Source organism: Stegostoma tigrinum, chromosome 46 (genome assembly GCF_030684315.1).
Source record: "Stegostoma tigrinum isolate sSteTig4 chromosome 46, sSteTig4.hap1, whole genome shotgun sequence".
Lineage (NCBI taxonomy): Eukaryota > Metazoa > Chordata > Chondrichthyes > Orectolobiformes > Stegostomatidae > Stegostoma > Stegostoma tigrinum.
Genome location: NC_081399.1, coordinates 1,109,364 through 1,126,178, shown reverse-complemented (window position 1 = coordinate 1,126,178; position 16,815 = coordinate 1,109,364). Strand labels below are relative to the sequence as shown.

The following is a 16,815-nucleotide window of genomic DNA, read 5'->3' as shown; positions in this document are numbered from 1 at the left end:
TAGTGAACAGAAAAATCAAAAACAGATCAAAATGGCAATAAGGACGAGGTACTTGACATCAATGTACTCAATTGCAAACTTTGTACATGAATAGGCACGTCAAAACATAGTTTCTGAAGTGAACCGAAATGGTCGAATGTTTGCTTTATGTTGTTCCACTGGCCTGTTGCTGAATGGGGTCCTACATATTCTTACTTAGGGTGGTCACAAATCTGCAGGGACGTCGATCAGGGAAGGGAGAGGGAGGAGATGATGAAGCAGGGGAATATACTGGAATCATTATGGCACTCGGTAAATGTAGTGCCTAGTCAGATCAGTAAGTCCGAAGTTCAGAGTGATTGCAAGTCGCTTGAATGGTACCACATTCACAATAAAATAATCCTCCACCACTAACAGTCAGTAGCACCAGTATGCACTATCCTAAAGATTCACTGCAGACATTCACTGAAAGAATTGTAAAGGCACCTTCCAAATACACCATGGTTTCCATTTAAAAAAACAAGGGCAGATGAAATATCGTAACATCCTGCAAATTCCCCTCCCAGCCACTCACCATCCTGTCTTAGAAATTCATCACCATTCTCCAAATGTCGCTGGGTCAGAAACCTGAAATTTGCTCCTCAGGGTACTGTGTGTCAACTCAAAGCATCGATCCAAGAAGGCAGCTCAACACAATTTTCTCCAGGACAATTAGGGGCGGGTAATAAATGATTGTTCAGTCAGTGATGCTCACATCCCACACATGAATGAAACAAATGACTAGTCATGACTCAGGTTTCCGTTTGAATGTAGAAATTAGTGTTATTATAACCTGTGTCAGTGAGGTTAAATTTCACAGAGTGAAATGTAAAATGTTGTTGAGACAGAATGACGAAATAATTCACTCAACATCTGAATTCCATTTCAGTATCAAAGTGTAAATAATGTGACACATTGAAAGAAACCTCTGGCAGTTGAGAAGCTTCTTTGGTGAATAAAGGAAAAGCACCAACTTTTATATATTTAAGTTGTACTACCTTTGGCAATTTCAGATCGATCTTAGTCTTCATTACTTACATACACACCCAATGTAATTTATCGTGTGACTGTACGACCCGTAATGGCCATCCCCATGCACATCCTCAGTGTTCCACAATCTCACGAGGTTTCCTGGACAACGTTATCTCTGTCGTTGGGGTTTTCACAATGCATGCTGTTTTTAAGCGCATTCCAATATTGCTGACTTCAGCACCTGGAATCTTCCCTCTCTGCCAGCAGAATGGTGGCCCTCACTCACTGAGAAAGCTGTCGTGTCCAGTGGATTTTTAGTCGAATCTCTTCACTGCTTGTTTCATTTTGTTTCAGGTTATATGTATAGATATTAAGAAAAAAAAACACTAATTCAAAATATATAACTCTCAGCGTCGGGAATATTAATCTAAGTACAATCTATTTGTGATTGATTCAGACGTTAAACCTGTTGGAGTTCTTCTATTGGCACACTCAGCGGTGTCCCTATATAACTGACTCTGCATCAACATCTGCAGCTCGTTGTTTGCAACCGGGCCGTTCGTGTACCATCTTGGCCTGTTACCTTGTGTATTCTGACTGCAATGGTGCAATTGAAATACTACACAAAACAAGTTATTTCTCAGTCAAGCGTAAACCATTTTCAGCCATCCTTGTAGTGATTGGAATGCGAGCAGTGAGGTGGTCTTCACAGTTTATGAATTTCCTGATTGGTTATCTTAGCTTTCTGAAGACCTGAGGAAGCCCTGATGAAGGGTCACTCGACCTGAAACATTAACTCAGATTTGTCTCTGCAGATGCTGCCAGGCCTGCTGAGCTTTTCAGCAATTTCGATTTTTGTCTCTGGTTTACAGCATGAGCGGTTCATTTGGATTCAACTGATTTAGAATTTAACTGGTTGAGAATTGAAAGAATTTTGCATTGTTGTATTCGATAATGTTGTATTCAATAATATTTTACATCTTCTGCTCATGACTGTACTTTGAAAAACGACCAGGCAAACAACAAGAAGTTGAACACAGGACCACTCAATTACTAGGAATCTGAAAACATATCTTTCAATCTTATCAGAAATGGGACAATCATTGTAATCATCACACAAAAGATGAAATTATTGCCAACTATGTGGAAATTGACATTACCTCCAACATTTATGCAAGTGTAAGTTTCATGCACTCGTTAGTTTCATGCTCTCATTCAGGGACATTTATCATTTTACTCATGACATAGTGGCCTGTTCTGAATCCAAGTGAAAGGAAAGATGCTTAGGACTTGGAAGGGTTCAGAGGGGATTTATACGAATGATCTCGGGGATGAAAGGTTTGTCGTATGAGGTGCAGTGGAGCACTCTGGTTGTGTATTTGATGGGAGGATGAGGGGTCTCCGATTGAAACTTCGAGAACCCTGACAGGCTTGGATAGATTGGATGTGGAGTAGGTGTTTCCACGAGAAGTGAAGTCTATGGAACAAGGGTTGTGCCTCAGCGTGAAGGGACCGACGTTTAGAATTGAGATGAGCAGCATTTCTTCAGCCAGAGGATGGTGTTGCTGCAGAAGCCCGTTCAGAACAACTCATGGAATGTATTCACAACTGAGACTGACAGAAATGTAAAAACCCAAAGATGTGCTGCTGCTGTAAATCAGGAACAAAAGCAAAGTTGCTGGAAAACTCAGCAGGTCTGGCAGTATCTCTGAAGGAAAAAAGAGTTAATGTTTCGGGTCCATTGACCCTTCCCCAGAACTGATATAGACAGATATATTGATTCTTGATACTACATAAGATCTCGGATTATGGGGACAAGGCAGGAACGAAGTTAAGTAATACATCAGCCATGATCGAATGGTGGAGAAGATTCGATGGGCGAATTTACCTCATCATGCACCCGTACCAAATGGCATTATTCAATGGGGTATAGGAGGTTGAGAGATGAGAGAGAAATTTATAAATTAAGGAGGGGTACAGATAGAGTTAATGGAAATTGTGTTTTCCTCAGAATGGAAGAATGTAAGCCTGGGAACACAGGTTTAAGGTAAGAAGACAAAGATTTAGCAAAGAGAGAAGGGACAGGTTTTTTTTTCCGAGCGTGGTTCGAGTCTGGAAAGAACCTCCTGAGGAAGTGGTGGATGCGGGTACAATTACAATGTTTAAAAGATGGTTTGATAAGTAGTTGATGAGAAAAGATTCGGAGGGACATTGGTCAGGAGCAGGCAGGTGGGACTAGTTTAGTTTGAGATGATGTTTGGCGAGGACTGTTTGGGCTGAAATGTTCATTTCTGTGCTCTATGACTTGATGGCGCAAAGTTGTAACTTCCATTTGTTCCACACAATTACCATCTATAAAAACGAATGCTCTGCCCGTCACCCTTTGATCATCAGTGATATTGCCATCACAGAAACTACCACTATCAACTTCCAGGGTGTTATCTTGAATCCTAACTACCCTGGAATAGTCACATCAGTATCGTTTCTACAGCAGCGTGTCAGAGGTTACGAATCCTGCAGGAAACCATTCCCCTCCTCCACCATTGCTGCCTCCCCAAAACCTGGCCACCATCTACAAGGTATAATGCATGAGTGTGATGATATTTTCCTCACTTTCGTGTTTTGTGTGCAGGTCCAACAGCACTCAGTAAAATTGATACCATCCAGGACCATGGAAAACACTGAAAAAGAGTCATACTAGACAAGAAATCGTAACCTTTCTTTCTCTCTCAACAGATATTGCCGAACTGCCCAATACGTCCGACATTTTCTTTGTTTATTGCAAATATCCAGCATCTTCAACAGTTTACCTTTATTCTAAGATACAACAGTGCACTTGATAGACACCACATCCATAAACATTCTATCTGTCCTTCATTGTCGTTCAGTAGCAGCAGTGTGATAAATGTACTGGACATATTGTGGCAACACACCAAGTCTCCTCTGATAGCACCTCTCAAACTCACAGCCACTACTGTCTATAGAACATATACATAGGACATAGAACATTACAGCAAAGTGCAGGCCCTTCGGCCCTCTGTGTTGTGCCGACCTGTCATACCAATTTCAAGCCCATCTAACCTACACTATTCCATGTATGTCCGTATGCTTGTCCAATGACGACTTAAATGTACCTAAAGTTGGCGAATCTACTACCGTTGCAGGCAAAGTGTTCCATTCCCTTACTACTCTGAGGAAAGAAACTACCTCTGACATCTGTCCTATATCTTTCACCCCTCAATTTAAAGCTATGCCCCTTTCGTGCTTGCCGTCACCATCCTAGGAAAAAGGCTCTCCCTATCCACCCGATCTAACCCTCTGATTATTTTATATGTTTCAATTAAGTCACCTCTCAACCTTCTTCTCTCTAATGAAAACAGCCTCAAGTCCCTCAGCCTTTCCTTGTAGGACCTTCCTTGCATACCAGGCAACATCCAAGTAAATCTCCTCTGCACCCTTTCCAAAGCTTCCACATCCTTCTTATAATGCGGTGACCAGAACTGTACGCTACACAATACTCCACGTGCGGGCGCACCAGAGTTTTGTACAGCTTCACCATAACCTCTTGGTTCCGGAACTCGATCCCTGTATTAATAAAAGCTAAAAAACTGTATGCCTCTTTAACAGCCCTGTCAACCTCGGTGGCAACTTTCAAGGATCTGCGTACATGGACACCGAGATCGCTCTGCTCATCTACACTACTAAGAATCTTACCATTAGCCCTGTACTTTGCCTTCCGGTTACTCCTACCAAAGTGCATCACCTCACACTTGTCTGCATTAAACTCCATTTGCCACCTCTCAGCGCAGCTCTGCAGCTTATCTATGTCTCTCTGCAACCTACAACATCGTTCGTCACTATCCACAACTCCACCGACCTTCGTGTCGTCTGCAAATTTACTAACCCAGATGCTTCTGGGTGGGTGGGATGCTGGGTGGAGTTCAGTGTGGACTTGTTGGGCCGAAGGGCCTGTTTCAATGCTGTAGAGATTCTATGATTGTTATTTTTATGGTCAGATCTTCTGCTAATAAAAGGATCACACTCCAGTAGCCTTCCTGATTATCTGTTGTACTTGCCCACTTAACACTCTGACCAGAAAAACCTCTATCCTTCTGAGCTTTGGAATTTTGCAGCCTGCCTTTATTTAAATAATACCCTTCCTCCTGCCAAACTGAACACCTTCACGTTTTCTGACATTGACACTCCAGATTGTTGTGCACCGACTCGGTGATGATACAAACCTGACTTGGCTTTGTCATGTCCTGTTCTCACCATATTTCCCCACCTGTCTTTGTATCACTGTTACAGCTTTAATCCCTGTCATCCAAGCCATTGTCATCAGTTGTAAATGGTTAAGGGCGTGGCCCAGGTCCCTTACAACGCTCCATAGTGAAATGCTGTCAATCTGAAATGAGAAGCTGCCCGAGTATGTGTGTCTCTGTGCGTTTATTGGAGCATGAACTGCTGCGGGCGTTGGGGGGTGTGTGGGGGTGTGTGTGTGGTCTTCATATTTTATTGCAGCGTGGGCTGTGGGTACAGGCGTGTGTGTCTGTCTGAGCTTGAAGTCATACAGTTCTCTCACTGAGAGAGTGCATCCCACATGTGTACACAACATGTCTGTCCCTGGTTCTGTCTGATATTTTCACCCTGTGCAGCTAAGTACACAGTCAAAACTAAATTTCAGGTGCAGGCTGGAACTTGGCATTAGGCAGTAAGTTCAAACAGAGTCACATCACATGTTCACAGTTTTTTTATTGTAAGAGATTTGTTTCAGAAACACAGCAGAATGTTTCAGTTTCTATTCAGGTGTTTTGCAAGTGCTTTCACATAGATCTCTTTTGTGCAAGTGGATTTTTTTTATGTGCACAAACACAAAGCAGCCCCCGCTCGATTGGCTGTGCATCCACAAACATCCCACTCCCCCTCCCCAAACGATGCTCAGTCGCAGCAGTGTGTCCCATCTACAAGATGCTCTGCAGAAACTCACCAAAGATCCTCAGGCGGCACCTTCCAAACCCACGACCCACTTCCATCCAGAAGGACAAGGGGCAGCAGGTACATGGGACCCCCACCTCCTGCAAGTTCCCCTCCGAGCCGCTCCCCATCCTGACTTGGAAATATATCCCCGTTCCTTCAGTGTCGCAGGGTCAGAATCCCTGGAATTCCCTCCCTAAGGGAGACTGTGGCTGTATCACTGCCAGAAAGATTTCTGTTCCTTCCCAGGATGTGTCTCATTGGCTGGCCCATCCCTAATTGCCCTTTGAACAATGTAGAATTTGATAGTACAGAAGAGGCCCTTTGGCCCATTGAATCTGCACTATCCCACTTGCCCACACTAGGTCTCAGACACCTTGGCTGCTAATCCAAGTACCTTTTTCAAGGTTGAGAGGATTCCTGCTGCACATCCCACCACCTTGTGGGGGGAAAAAGCCCATTCCTTAAATCCCCTCCCAACTTCCTGCCTTTCACTTTAAACAAATTCCCCCTCCTTATTGACAGCAGATTTCTGTCTCTGAAGGAGACAGTCTGGGTTTTTTTAGGGTGGGGGTCACTCTCAATTCTAGATCTTTAGTAATGATTCAAATTTAGATCTCTCTAGTTTCCATCCTGGGGGTTGGAGACGTGCCATGTTGCTGCGGCCGTCCCAAGGGTGATGAGAGGTTGGGTAATAAACACCAGCTTCGTCGCTACCGGGAGATTGTGGGTTTCTGGCTGTGGCCTCTTTGCACCTATTGAAATGGGGTCTGGACGCAAGAGAGGAATCTTCCACAGGCTGACCCTCTGTCGATCCCCTTGCTCTCATTCACCCAGCCTCTTCCACCCATCTTTTCCCCCGCCCCACCCCCCCACGCTCCATCTGTCCCCTCGCTCTCGTTGACCCCATACCCCACCCCACTCTCGCTCACCCTTCCCCCACCCCTGACCTTCCATCTCTCCCCCTCCACTCCCATTTGCCCTGATCTCTTTCCCCCCCAGACTCTCCGTCTATCGCCTCGCTCTCGCTCACCCTATCCCCCACCCCCAGATACTCTGTCTGTCCACCTCCACTCCTGTTTGCCCTCTCTCGCTCACTCTTGTCGCCCTATTCCCCCACCCCACTGCTGAGAACCTCCGTCTGTCTCCTTACGTGCATTCGCCCTGTTGCGCGCCCCCCCCTTCCTGCTTCCATTCACCCTGTCCGCCCTTGCCCCTCACTCTATCCGTCTATCCCCTCACTCTCGCTCACCATCTGGTTAACCACATCTGCTGCCTCTCCTGCAGAGCATCAAACAGAACTATGATGATTATGCTGATTCTGACGAGGACCAACATGATGCTTACCTGGAGCAGGTGAAGGCAGAGGGCAGAATCCGCGAGGAGGCTGCGAATGACAGCGAATCCGGCGAGGAGACTGGTAAACCTGGGTGGGGGGAGCTGGTGGGCACGGCGGAGGGGTCGTGTGGGGAGAGACAGCATCATAGATGCTATTGAGTGAGTTCACTGCTCCAACTGCATAGAGAACAGGAGATTTACAAATCTTCTCAAAACTCGCTAGAACAGGAGAGTTCCCTGGTTTGGTGTAATCTTGTTTTGTGCTTGTGCTCGCTGTATTTGATGCTCTGCTGACTTGGATGACCCACAGCCCGCGAAAGTCTCCCAAGCGTTCCCATCTCTGAATCCCCCACATCCCTCCTCAACATCTATTGTCTGGACTGGCCACACAAATGCATTGGCTGTAAGAAAGGTCAGACGCTGGGAATCCTGCAGCGAGTAACTCCCGCCCTGTCTCCCCTCAAAGCCTGTCCCACCATCTACAAGGCAGGAGGGTGATGGAATACTCCCCACTTGCCCCTGGATGGGGTCAGCTCCAACAACACTCCAGAAGCTCGACACTATCCAGGACAAAGCAGCCCCCGCTCGATTAGCCCCACATCCACAAACGTCCCAATCCCTCCCCCCACCGACGCTCAGTCACAGCAGTGTGTACCATCTACAAGGTGCTCTGCAGAAACTCACCAAAGATCCTCAGGCTGCACCTTCCAAACCCACGACCCACTTCCATCCAGAAGGACAAGGGGAGCAGGTACATGGGACCCCCCACCCCCTGCAAGTTCCCCTCCGCGCCACCCACCCATCCTGACTCTGAAATATACCCCCATTCCTTCAGTGTCGCTGGGTAAGAATCCTGGAATTCCCTCCCTAAGGGACACTGGGTCAACCCACAGCGCATGGACTGCAGCAGTTCAAGGCAACTCACCCCCACCTTCTCAAGGGGGGCAACTAGGGATGAGGTAATAGATACTGGGCCTGCTCATCAAGGTAACATCAAGATGATGTTGCCGTTAATGCTCTGAGCTGCTGCAGTGAGGCAGCAGTCTTGGAGAGGAGGGCAATGGGTAAGTGAGCAGCTTTCTGATGCCCCAGTTTGTTTTACAGATGAATCCTTCAATCCTGGCGAAGAGGAGGATGAGGTAGATGAGGAGTGAGTATTGGTTTAGGGCTGTGATAGTGAAGGGTGTGGTGGGTGGGTGGTGTTGATTGTCTGTGCGTGGGGGAAGCTTATGGTTGAGTGACCCCTGTGTCTCAACCTCGGGTAATGTTGTTGTGTTATACAACACTTAAGGGTAGAAGAGGGGTTTACATACATACGTAATCCTTTGAAGTTCATGTCACAGTTAGGCACAGTGGTTAAGAAGACAGATAATAAGAGCCACTGATACTGGAGTAGAGATAACATATTGTGGAGCTAGAGGAACACAGCAGGTCAGACAGCATCAGAGGAGCAGGAAAGTTGATGTTTCGAGTTGGGAACAAGAAAACGGGTCTGAATGTCAATTGTCCTGTTCTGTTGCTGCCTGCACACTGCTCCATGCTGTGGATACGAAGACGTTGCTTTCATTGCTCAGTCCTTTGAGTATAGGAGTTCAGACATTAGACAGGTGGGACTAGTGTAGTTTGGGGATTATGGTTAGCATGGGCTGGTTGGACCGAAGGGTCTGTTTCCCTGTTCTGTCTGTGTTACTGAGTGGGGCTGACTGTAGGGCTATGATTGAGATGGGCCAGCCCTTTTCATGGCTAAGCATTTTAAAATAAATGTGGCCATCATCGATTTGGCCATCTTTTGTTGCCTGTCTATGTTGCTCTCGAATCAACAGCATGGCTGTGGGTCCTTATGGGGAAGGCCACAGCCTAGGGGTATTATCACTGGACTGATAATTCAGAGACCCAGATAACATTCTGGGGACCCAGGTTCAAATCCTGCTACAGCGGATGGTGGAATTTGAGTTCAGTAAAATATCTGGAATTAAGACTCTAATGGTGACTGTGAATCGGTTGCTGGAAAAACCCACCTGGTTCACTGATGTCCTTCATGGAAGGAAAGTACCATCGTTACCTGGCCTAGCCTACATGTGACTCCAGACCCACAGCAGTGTGGTTGACTCTGAACTGCCCTCTGGGCACCTAGAGACGGACAATAAATTCATGGGCCTTCATCTCATGAACAGCTTAAAACACAAGTTTTGTTTGTTGCACCAAATGGACTGGAGATGGAGCCTCCGAAAGTGGGGACAGGAACCCGATGGGTGGGTGGGACGGGCCTGTCTGTGTTAGAGAGGTCATAGGGGCAGGGGTGAGCCTGGGGGTGGTCTGGCTGGAGGTGAGGTGGGGGTGGGGGTGGGGGGTGGTAACCTGCTGTCAGGGTTTACTGCCTTGGGGAATATGCAGGACCAAAACAATGAGGCCTGCGAGCTAATCTCCCCCCTCCCCGGTTCCTTGCCCCCCCATCCAGGTATGACAGTAACGCTGGGGGCAGCTCCTCCAGCAGTAATGAAGACGAGAGTGGCAATGAGAAGTCCCGGAGCGTCCCCGCGAAGAAAGCCAAGGTAGTCAAGGAGAAACCTGCCAGGAAAAAGGCTGAGGTAAACTGTGACCTTCCTGTGTGTCTGTGTGTGTCTCCCCTCTGTCCCTGTCCTGGGAGAGGGTGTGTCAGTGTAGAGGGAGCTTTACTCTGTATCTAAACCTGTGCTGTCCCTGATTGTACAGGGTAAGAAGTCTAAGGATAAGGATCCTCATGCTCCGAAGCGGCCAATGTCGACCTACATGCTGTGGTTGAATGCAAACAGAGAGAAGATCAAACTTGACAATCCCGGGATCAGTGTGACCGAGTTATCGAAGAAAGCTGGCGAGCTGTGGAAAGCCATGACCAAGGAGAAGAAGGAGGTTCTGGGGAATTTTTGTTTCCTATCCATGTCTGTGCCCTCATCCTCCCTGCTCCCTGATATACCTTATCTCTGGGCTGGGCTATTCCTGAGCCTCTCCCCACTCTGGCCCCACTTCCGATTGCCCACTCCATTGGGAAAACTCTCAGATCGGCATGCCTGCTCCTCACTGTGCTGTGTTCCCTGCCTGAAGCTCCAACAGCCTGCCAGTCTAACCTGGTACACCTCGTCTTCAAATCCCCTTCGTGACCTGCACAGCTTTCCTCTCTTTTTCACCCCCTCCTTCCCTTCCCCTTCACCCCCCCTCTGGTTCCTGTATAATCTGGAGATAACAGACTCCTGTGTGCAGTTCATGTCACTGTGTTTTGCGGGGTGTTGGTGGGGAAGGGGGGGGGGCCCTGCTGCCAAAGATGGATGTGCTGAGAATGACAGAGTTAGACATAGATTGGTGAGGTCTAACAGAGTCAAAGGGTGTAGGGAGAAAGTGGGGATTAGGAGACTAAATTGGATGATCATGTTGAAGTGATGAGGTTGGTTTGAAGGGCTGAATGGCCTACCCTTGTTTTTAGTGTAACCTCCATGAGTCCCTACACGCTCCCAATCTCCGTAACCTTCAGTACTACCCTTGTGAACATCCCCCAGTTCCCATTGTCCATCTGCCATGCCTGTGGATATCAGCTTTGGCGTCCCACTCCTTTAAACGCCCTTCAAGGAACCCTCCAACTTCTGCCGCTTCGTCACAGCTGTCGGTCTCCTCTCTCCAAATGTCCTTTTGTGTCTGTGTTTCCCAATCTCAGAGGCAGCTCCCTGGAGCTCGGAAGGGAATCTCACATCTATAAGTGAAATCTGAAAAGTGGATATACTTCTCAGCGTCGTGTCTGATCCCCCTCAGTGTCACTGTTACAGCAATTCTTCTGTTCAGCTCTGAGCCTCCAGGAGGAATGACACACACGCTCGCCATATTCTGTCCTGTTCGGTAAAGTTAATCTCTGAAGGTCACTTGTGCAGACAACTCGCAGAAGATGAGACTGATGGTTTGATAGTGGGATTTTCTGTGATGAAGGAAAGTGGTCACTGGGAGAAGAAAGACCATTTCTCCAGAGGATCTGAAACAAGGTTTAGTATCTGACCCTCCTAATCTCCCTCTTTGTCCCCCTGTCTCTGATCTGCCCCAGTAGGAGTGGGATGCCAGAGCTGCCACGGCGAGGAAGGAATACGATAAGAAGATGGAGGAGTACAAGAGGAGCGGGAAAGCCGAGTCCTTCCAAAAGAAAAAGTGAGTGAGGGCGGGGAGTGCAGGTAGAACCCCGTCTCTTTTGTGCTGCTGTGCTGTCTGATTGTCTCGCTGTGACTCTTGTTGTGTCTGTGTGTGTCTGTCTCTCTCTCTCTCTGTGTCTGTGCGTGGGTGTGTGCCTGTCTCTCTCTCTGTGTGGGTGTGTGTGTCTGTGCCACTGTCTGTGCGTGTGCGTGTGTCTCTCTCTCTCTCTCTCTGTGCGCGCGCGTGGGGTGGGGGTGCGTGCGCGCGCGCGCGCGCGCGCGCCCCTCTGTCTGTGCGCCCGCGCCCGCGTGGGGGTGTGTGCGCACGCCCCTCTGTCTGTGCGCCCGCGTGGGGGTGTGTGTGCGCGCGCGCGCGCGCCCCTCTGTCTGTGCGCCCGCGCCCGCGTGGGGGAGTGTGTGTGTGCGTGCGTGCGCGCGCGCCCGGGTGTGTGTGTCTGTGCGCCCGCGCCCGCGCCCCGTCCCCGTCTGTCTGTCCGTCTCTATTTCCGAGCCGCTGAGCTGTTCCCTGTCACTTCGGCCCTATGTAGGGAAGCCGAGAAGAGCAAGTCGAAGGGGAAAGCTGGGAAACAGTCTGTGTCCAGAAGCACCGTCTCCAAAAGCCCTGTGAAGGGAAACGGGGACAGCTTCAAGAGCAAAGAGTTTGTGTCGAGTGATGAGAGCTCATCCGAGAGTGAGGTGAGTGTGCGAGTGACAAAGCAGAATGGAACCACCTCGTCACGCTTGGTCCTCGGTCAGAAACAGGAGCAGGCCACTTGGCTCCCTTGCGCTGTCAGATCCAGCTGCTCGTTCTCCCAGCTGTCAACTCCAAAACCTCAGCCTGTTGAGTGAAAACTCTTCCTTCAGTCTTTTAAACAGTGACCAGTGTTTCTGGGTTACCTAACAAGGGGGAGCACCCTCCCTGTATTGAGCCCGTGGAACTCAGCATCTTCTGTTGCTACATGGTCATCTCCTGCACTGAGTTTAGGCCGACTTTGTCAAACCTGTCTAGCAAGGAATCTGATGCCCCTTCTCTGAGCTAGCTGTAATGCCTTCACCTACTTCCTGAAGTAGGCTGTCTGATATCAGGGCCTGTGGAGCAGATAGTTAACCTCTGTTCTTTTTGTATTCAGTCCCCCTCACAATAAAACACTGCATTTTACTAGCTAAAAACGTGTGGAGCTGGAGGAAAACAGCAGGCCAGGCAGCGTCAGTGAGTCCCAATCCGAAACGCCAGCTTTCCTGCTCCTCTGATACTGCCTGGTCTGCTGTGTTCCCACAGCTCCACACTGCGTTATCTGACTCTAGAATCGGCAGTTCTTACTATCTCAGCATTTTACTAACTTTCTAGATTGCGTTCTGTACCTGCATATTAGCCTGCTGTGGTTTGTGCACTCGCACACCTTGATCTTTCTGCACAGCCAGGACGGTGTGCAACTTGAAAGGGTCCAGAAAAAATCCATAAGGATGTGGCCAGGGTTGGAGGGCTTGAGCTACAGGGAGGGGCTGAATAGGCTGGGGCTATTTTCCCTGCAGCGTCAGAGGCTGAGGGGTGACCTTTTACAGAGGTTTATCAAATCATGAGGGGCATGGAGAGGGTAAGTAGGTCTTTTCCTCAGGGTTGGGGGGTGGGGGGAAGAGTCCAAAACTAGAGGGACGTAGGTTTAAGGTGAGAGGGGAAAAATTTAAAAGGGACCTGAGGGGTAACTTTTTCACACAGGCTGCTGCGTATATGGAATGAGCTGCAGGAGGCTCTGGATAGGTCTATGAATAAGAAGGGTTTAGAAGGATGTGGGCCAAATGCTGGCAAAAGGGAATAGATTTATCTAGGATATCGAGGTGATGACCTAGAGGTATTATTGCTGGACTGTTAACCCAAATAATGTTCTGGACACCCGGGTTGGAATCCTGCCACAGCAGATGGTGGAATTTGAATGCAATAAACATCTGGAATTAAGAGTCTAATGATGGCCGTGAATCCATTGTCGATTGTCGGGGAAAAACCCATCTGGTTCACTAATATCTTTTAGGGAAGGAAACTGCCATCCTTACCTGGTCTGGCCTACGTGTGACTCCAGACCCACAGCAAGGTGGTAGACTCTGAACTGCCCTCTGGGCAATTAGGGATGGGTAATAAATGCTGTCTGGTCAGCGACATTCTAATCCTGTGAATGAATGAATGGTTGGCATGAGCGAGTTGGACCGAACGGTCTCTTTCTGTGCTGTACAGCTCTGTGCATTATCTGTTTAGATAATGGGGACGGGGGTTCTTATTTAATCTTCCCACACTTTACTCCATTTGATTGATCTTCACACACTCACTTAAGCTTTCTAAGGCTTCTTTCCGTTCACTTTGTGACTTAGCTATTCTGCCTATCTCTGCGTTATTAGTATATTTACCAGTTTATACTTTAGCCCATTGAGTCTGCTCCATCATCCATTGAGCTTGTGGCTGATGTGATCGTCCTCGATTCCACCTTCCTGCCTTTTCCCCAGAACTCTCGGATTCCCTTCCTGATTAAAAATCTATCTGTCTCAACCTTGAGTGCGGTTAGTTGAGCATAGCCAGTCTCAACATCCTTCATTGGTAAAGATTTCCCTCCCTTCCGACAGAAGAATTTATCTTGGTCTCTGTCTTGAATATGTGAACCTACATTCTGAGATTATGCCAAGTTGTCAGTGTAAAATGATCGAAAGTTGAGGCCCTCGCAGTGATCCCCATTCATTACATCTGGCCACACAGAAAATAGCCTGCTTTGTGCCTACTCTTTGCTTCTGGTTAGCCAGCCACTAACTCTCAAGCTGCTACTTTTAATGCTCTACTATGAAATCTATTCAAATTACTCAATAGCATTTCCTGGTGATTGCAGTTCTCTCTCGTGTTCTCCTTCCTTCCCTTCTGCTCCTTGACTTGTAGTTATTTTTGGGATATGACTTGTGTTTTCTGCAGTGAAGACCAATGGGAAACAGCTGCTCGGCTCCCCTGCTATCCCTTAACTTTCCCAAATTAGTTCCCCAGATGCACATCCTGTAGGTCCGCTGTTCACTTTGTTCAATTTGCCTGTTTATAGAAACTCCGACAATCTGCAGTGATAGTCCCAGCTCACTTTCAAACAGTAAAACATCAAGGAAAACGGGCCCTTCAGCCCGACCAGTCCATGCTGACCGTCGCAAAGTAAACAAGTCCCACCTGCCTGCTCCTGGCCCATATCCCTTCAAACCTCTCCTACTCGTGTTCTTATCCAAATGTCTTTTAAATATTGTAACTGTATCCACATCCCCTGCTTCTTCCGGATGTCTCTCATTTCCGTTTCAAATCATTATCTCTTTTATCTTTATAAATCCTTATCTTTATCTCCTCACCATAAAAAAAAAATGCCCCCCAGGTTTGCTATCCCTCACTACCAGGAAAAGATACAAACTAATTGCCTCCCCTATACTCCTCAAGGTTTTCACAAACCTCTCTGTAAACGTACAGCTACTTCTCTCTCCCCATTAAGCTTTTAGTCAAACTTTGCTTTTTCTTTATGTTCTATTCAGTTTTCTCACTTCTCACCTTTTGTACGGCTGTAGTCATATACAGCACAGCAACAGACTCTTTGGTCCAACTCGTCCGTGCTGACCAGTATCCTAAATTACTGTAGCCCCAGTTGCCAGCATTTGGCCCATATCTCTCCAAACCCTTCCCATTCATGTCCCCATCCAGATACTTTTTAAATGTTGTCACTGTACCAGCCTCTGGCAGCTCATTTCATACATGTACCATACTCTGTGTGGAAAAAGCTGCCCCTTAGGTCCCTTTTAAATCTTTCTGCCCTTAAACCAATGCCCTCTCGTTTTGGGCTCCCCTACCCAGGGACAAAAATGCCATGGCTATGTACCGTATCTATGCCCCTCATGATGATTGGGAGGTCAACCCTTAGCCTCTGACACTCCGGGGAAAATAGCCCAGCCTGTTCAGCCTCTCCCTATAGCTCAAACCCAATAGGGTCCTCGTAAATCTTTTCTGAATCCTTTCAAGTTTCACACCATCCTTCCCATAGCAGGGAGACTAGAATTGTACAGATTATTCCAAAAGTGGCCGTAACCAACGCCCTGTACAGCCACAACATGGCCCAGCCAACTCCTATACTCAATGTACTGACCAATAAAGGCAAGCAGACCAAACACTGACTTCACCATCCTGTCTAGCTGGAATCTGACTATATATTTGTTTACGTTTGATGCTATCTTTGTAAGTTTTTAACAGTAGCTGTGGATTTTCAAATCAGACTTTCCTTACTTGAAGGAATGTATCTATTCCTGTGTTTTCTGAAATATCGCCTTTGTCGCTACATCTGTACTGACGGTACACCCGTCGAGCTTAGTTATCATGCCCCAATAAATTCTTGTTGTGTCCTTTCTCCAGTGTGTAGGAAACTGTTCTGATTTACTTGTGTCTCTCTTTTTTTCTCTCTCTACCTCTACCTCCCCCGACTCTTTCCTCCCCTCTCTTCTCCCCGCCCGCCCCCCGCCACCTCTGCCCACAGGGGTCCGAGAAAGCAGCCAGCTCTGAAGAATCTGGCTCTGATTAGCTGAAGTGGTCAAGCTTTTGTGGTTAATTGCTGACAGTCCATTGTGTCGATTTGCATCCCCTGCGTCCTGCAGTACCTGTTTGTAGTTCGTCTGCAAGAGTTTCAATAAAGTGCTTTTTTAAAAAAAATCTTGTTTTGTCTTTCGAGACTTTGTGGTTTTCTGTTACGTGAATGCACGAACCGACCCCACCACTCCCTCCCCCCACCGACGCTCGGTCGCAGCAGTGTGTACCATCTACAAGATGCTCTGCAGAAACTCACCAAAGACCCTCAGGCAGCACCTTCCAAACCCACAACCCACTTCCATCCAGAAGGACAAGGGGCAACAGGTACATGGGACCCCCACCTCCTGCAAGTTCCCTTCCGAGGCAGACCCCCAGGAGATTGGGAACTGAGGGAAAGTGACAAGAAAGTGAATGTCCTTGAATTTTCTTTGAACAAAATGATGGAATGTTTGAGGGATGACTGCGCAACGTGTTGGAACAAAAACAGGGGTGGGTAGAGGGAGCTGACATCAGCTCATCATGTTCCTTCACTCATCACGAGGAGCAACTTCCTGGAAACCCTTCCTGTCCAGATCTATGTCCAGATGTTTTCTTAAATGTTGTTTTCATACCAGCCTCCAAACGCTTGCTCTGGCAGCTTATTCCGTAAACACACCACCCTCTGTGTGAAAAAAGTTGCCCATTTGGTCCCTTTTAAATCTTTCCCCTCTCAACGTTAACATACACCCTTCTAGTTTTGGAATTCTATTCACCCTCTCCATGCCCCTCATGATTTTATAAACTTCGATAAGG

The 16,815-nt window shown here is 47.7% G+C and overlaps 1 protein-coding gene across 1 annotated transcript; it reads left to right on the top strand.

Annotated features, from left to right (window-relative positions):
- Positions 1 to 7,230: 7,230 nt before the first annotated feature.
- LOC132207356 (FACT complex subunit SSRP1-like) lies at positions 7,231 to 16,103 on the top strand. The gene is made up of 7 exons (XM_059642760.1): positions 7,231 to 7,384; positions 8,407 to 8,452; positions 9,761 to 9,890; positions 10,015 to 10,191; positions 11,369 to 11,466; positions 11,996 to 12,143; positions 15,974 to 16,103. The coding sequence occupies exons 4-7, from the start codon at positions 10,060 to 10,062 to the stop codon at positions 16,016 to 16,018; spliced, it is 423 nt and encodes a 140-aa protein (XP_059498743.1). The 5' UTR covers positions 7,231 to 7,384; positions 8,407 to 8,452; positions 9,761 to 9,890; positions 10,015 to 10,059; the 3' UTR covers positions 16,019 to 16,103.
- The last annotated feature ends 712 nt before the right edge of the window (positions 16,104 to 16,815 follow it).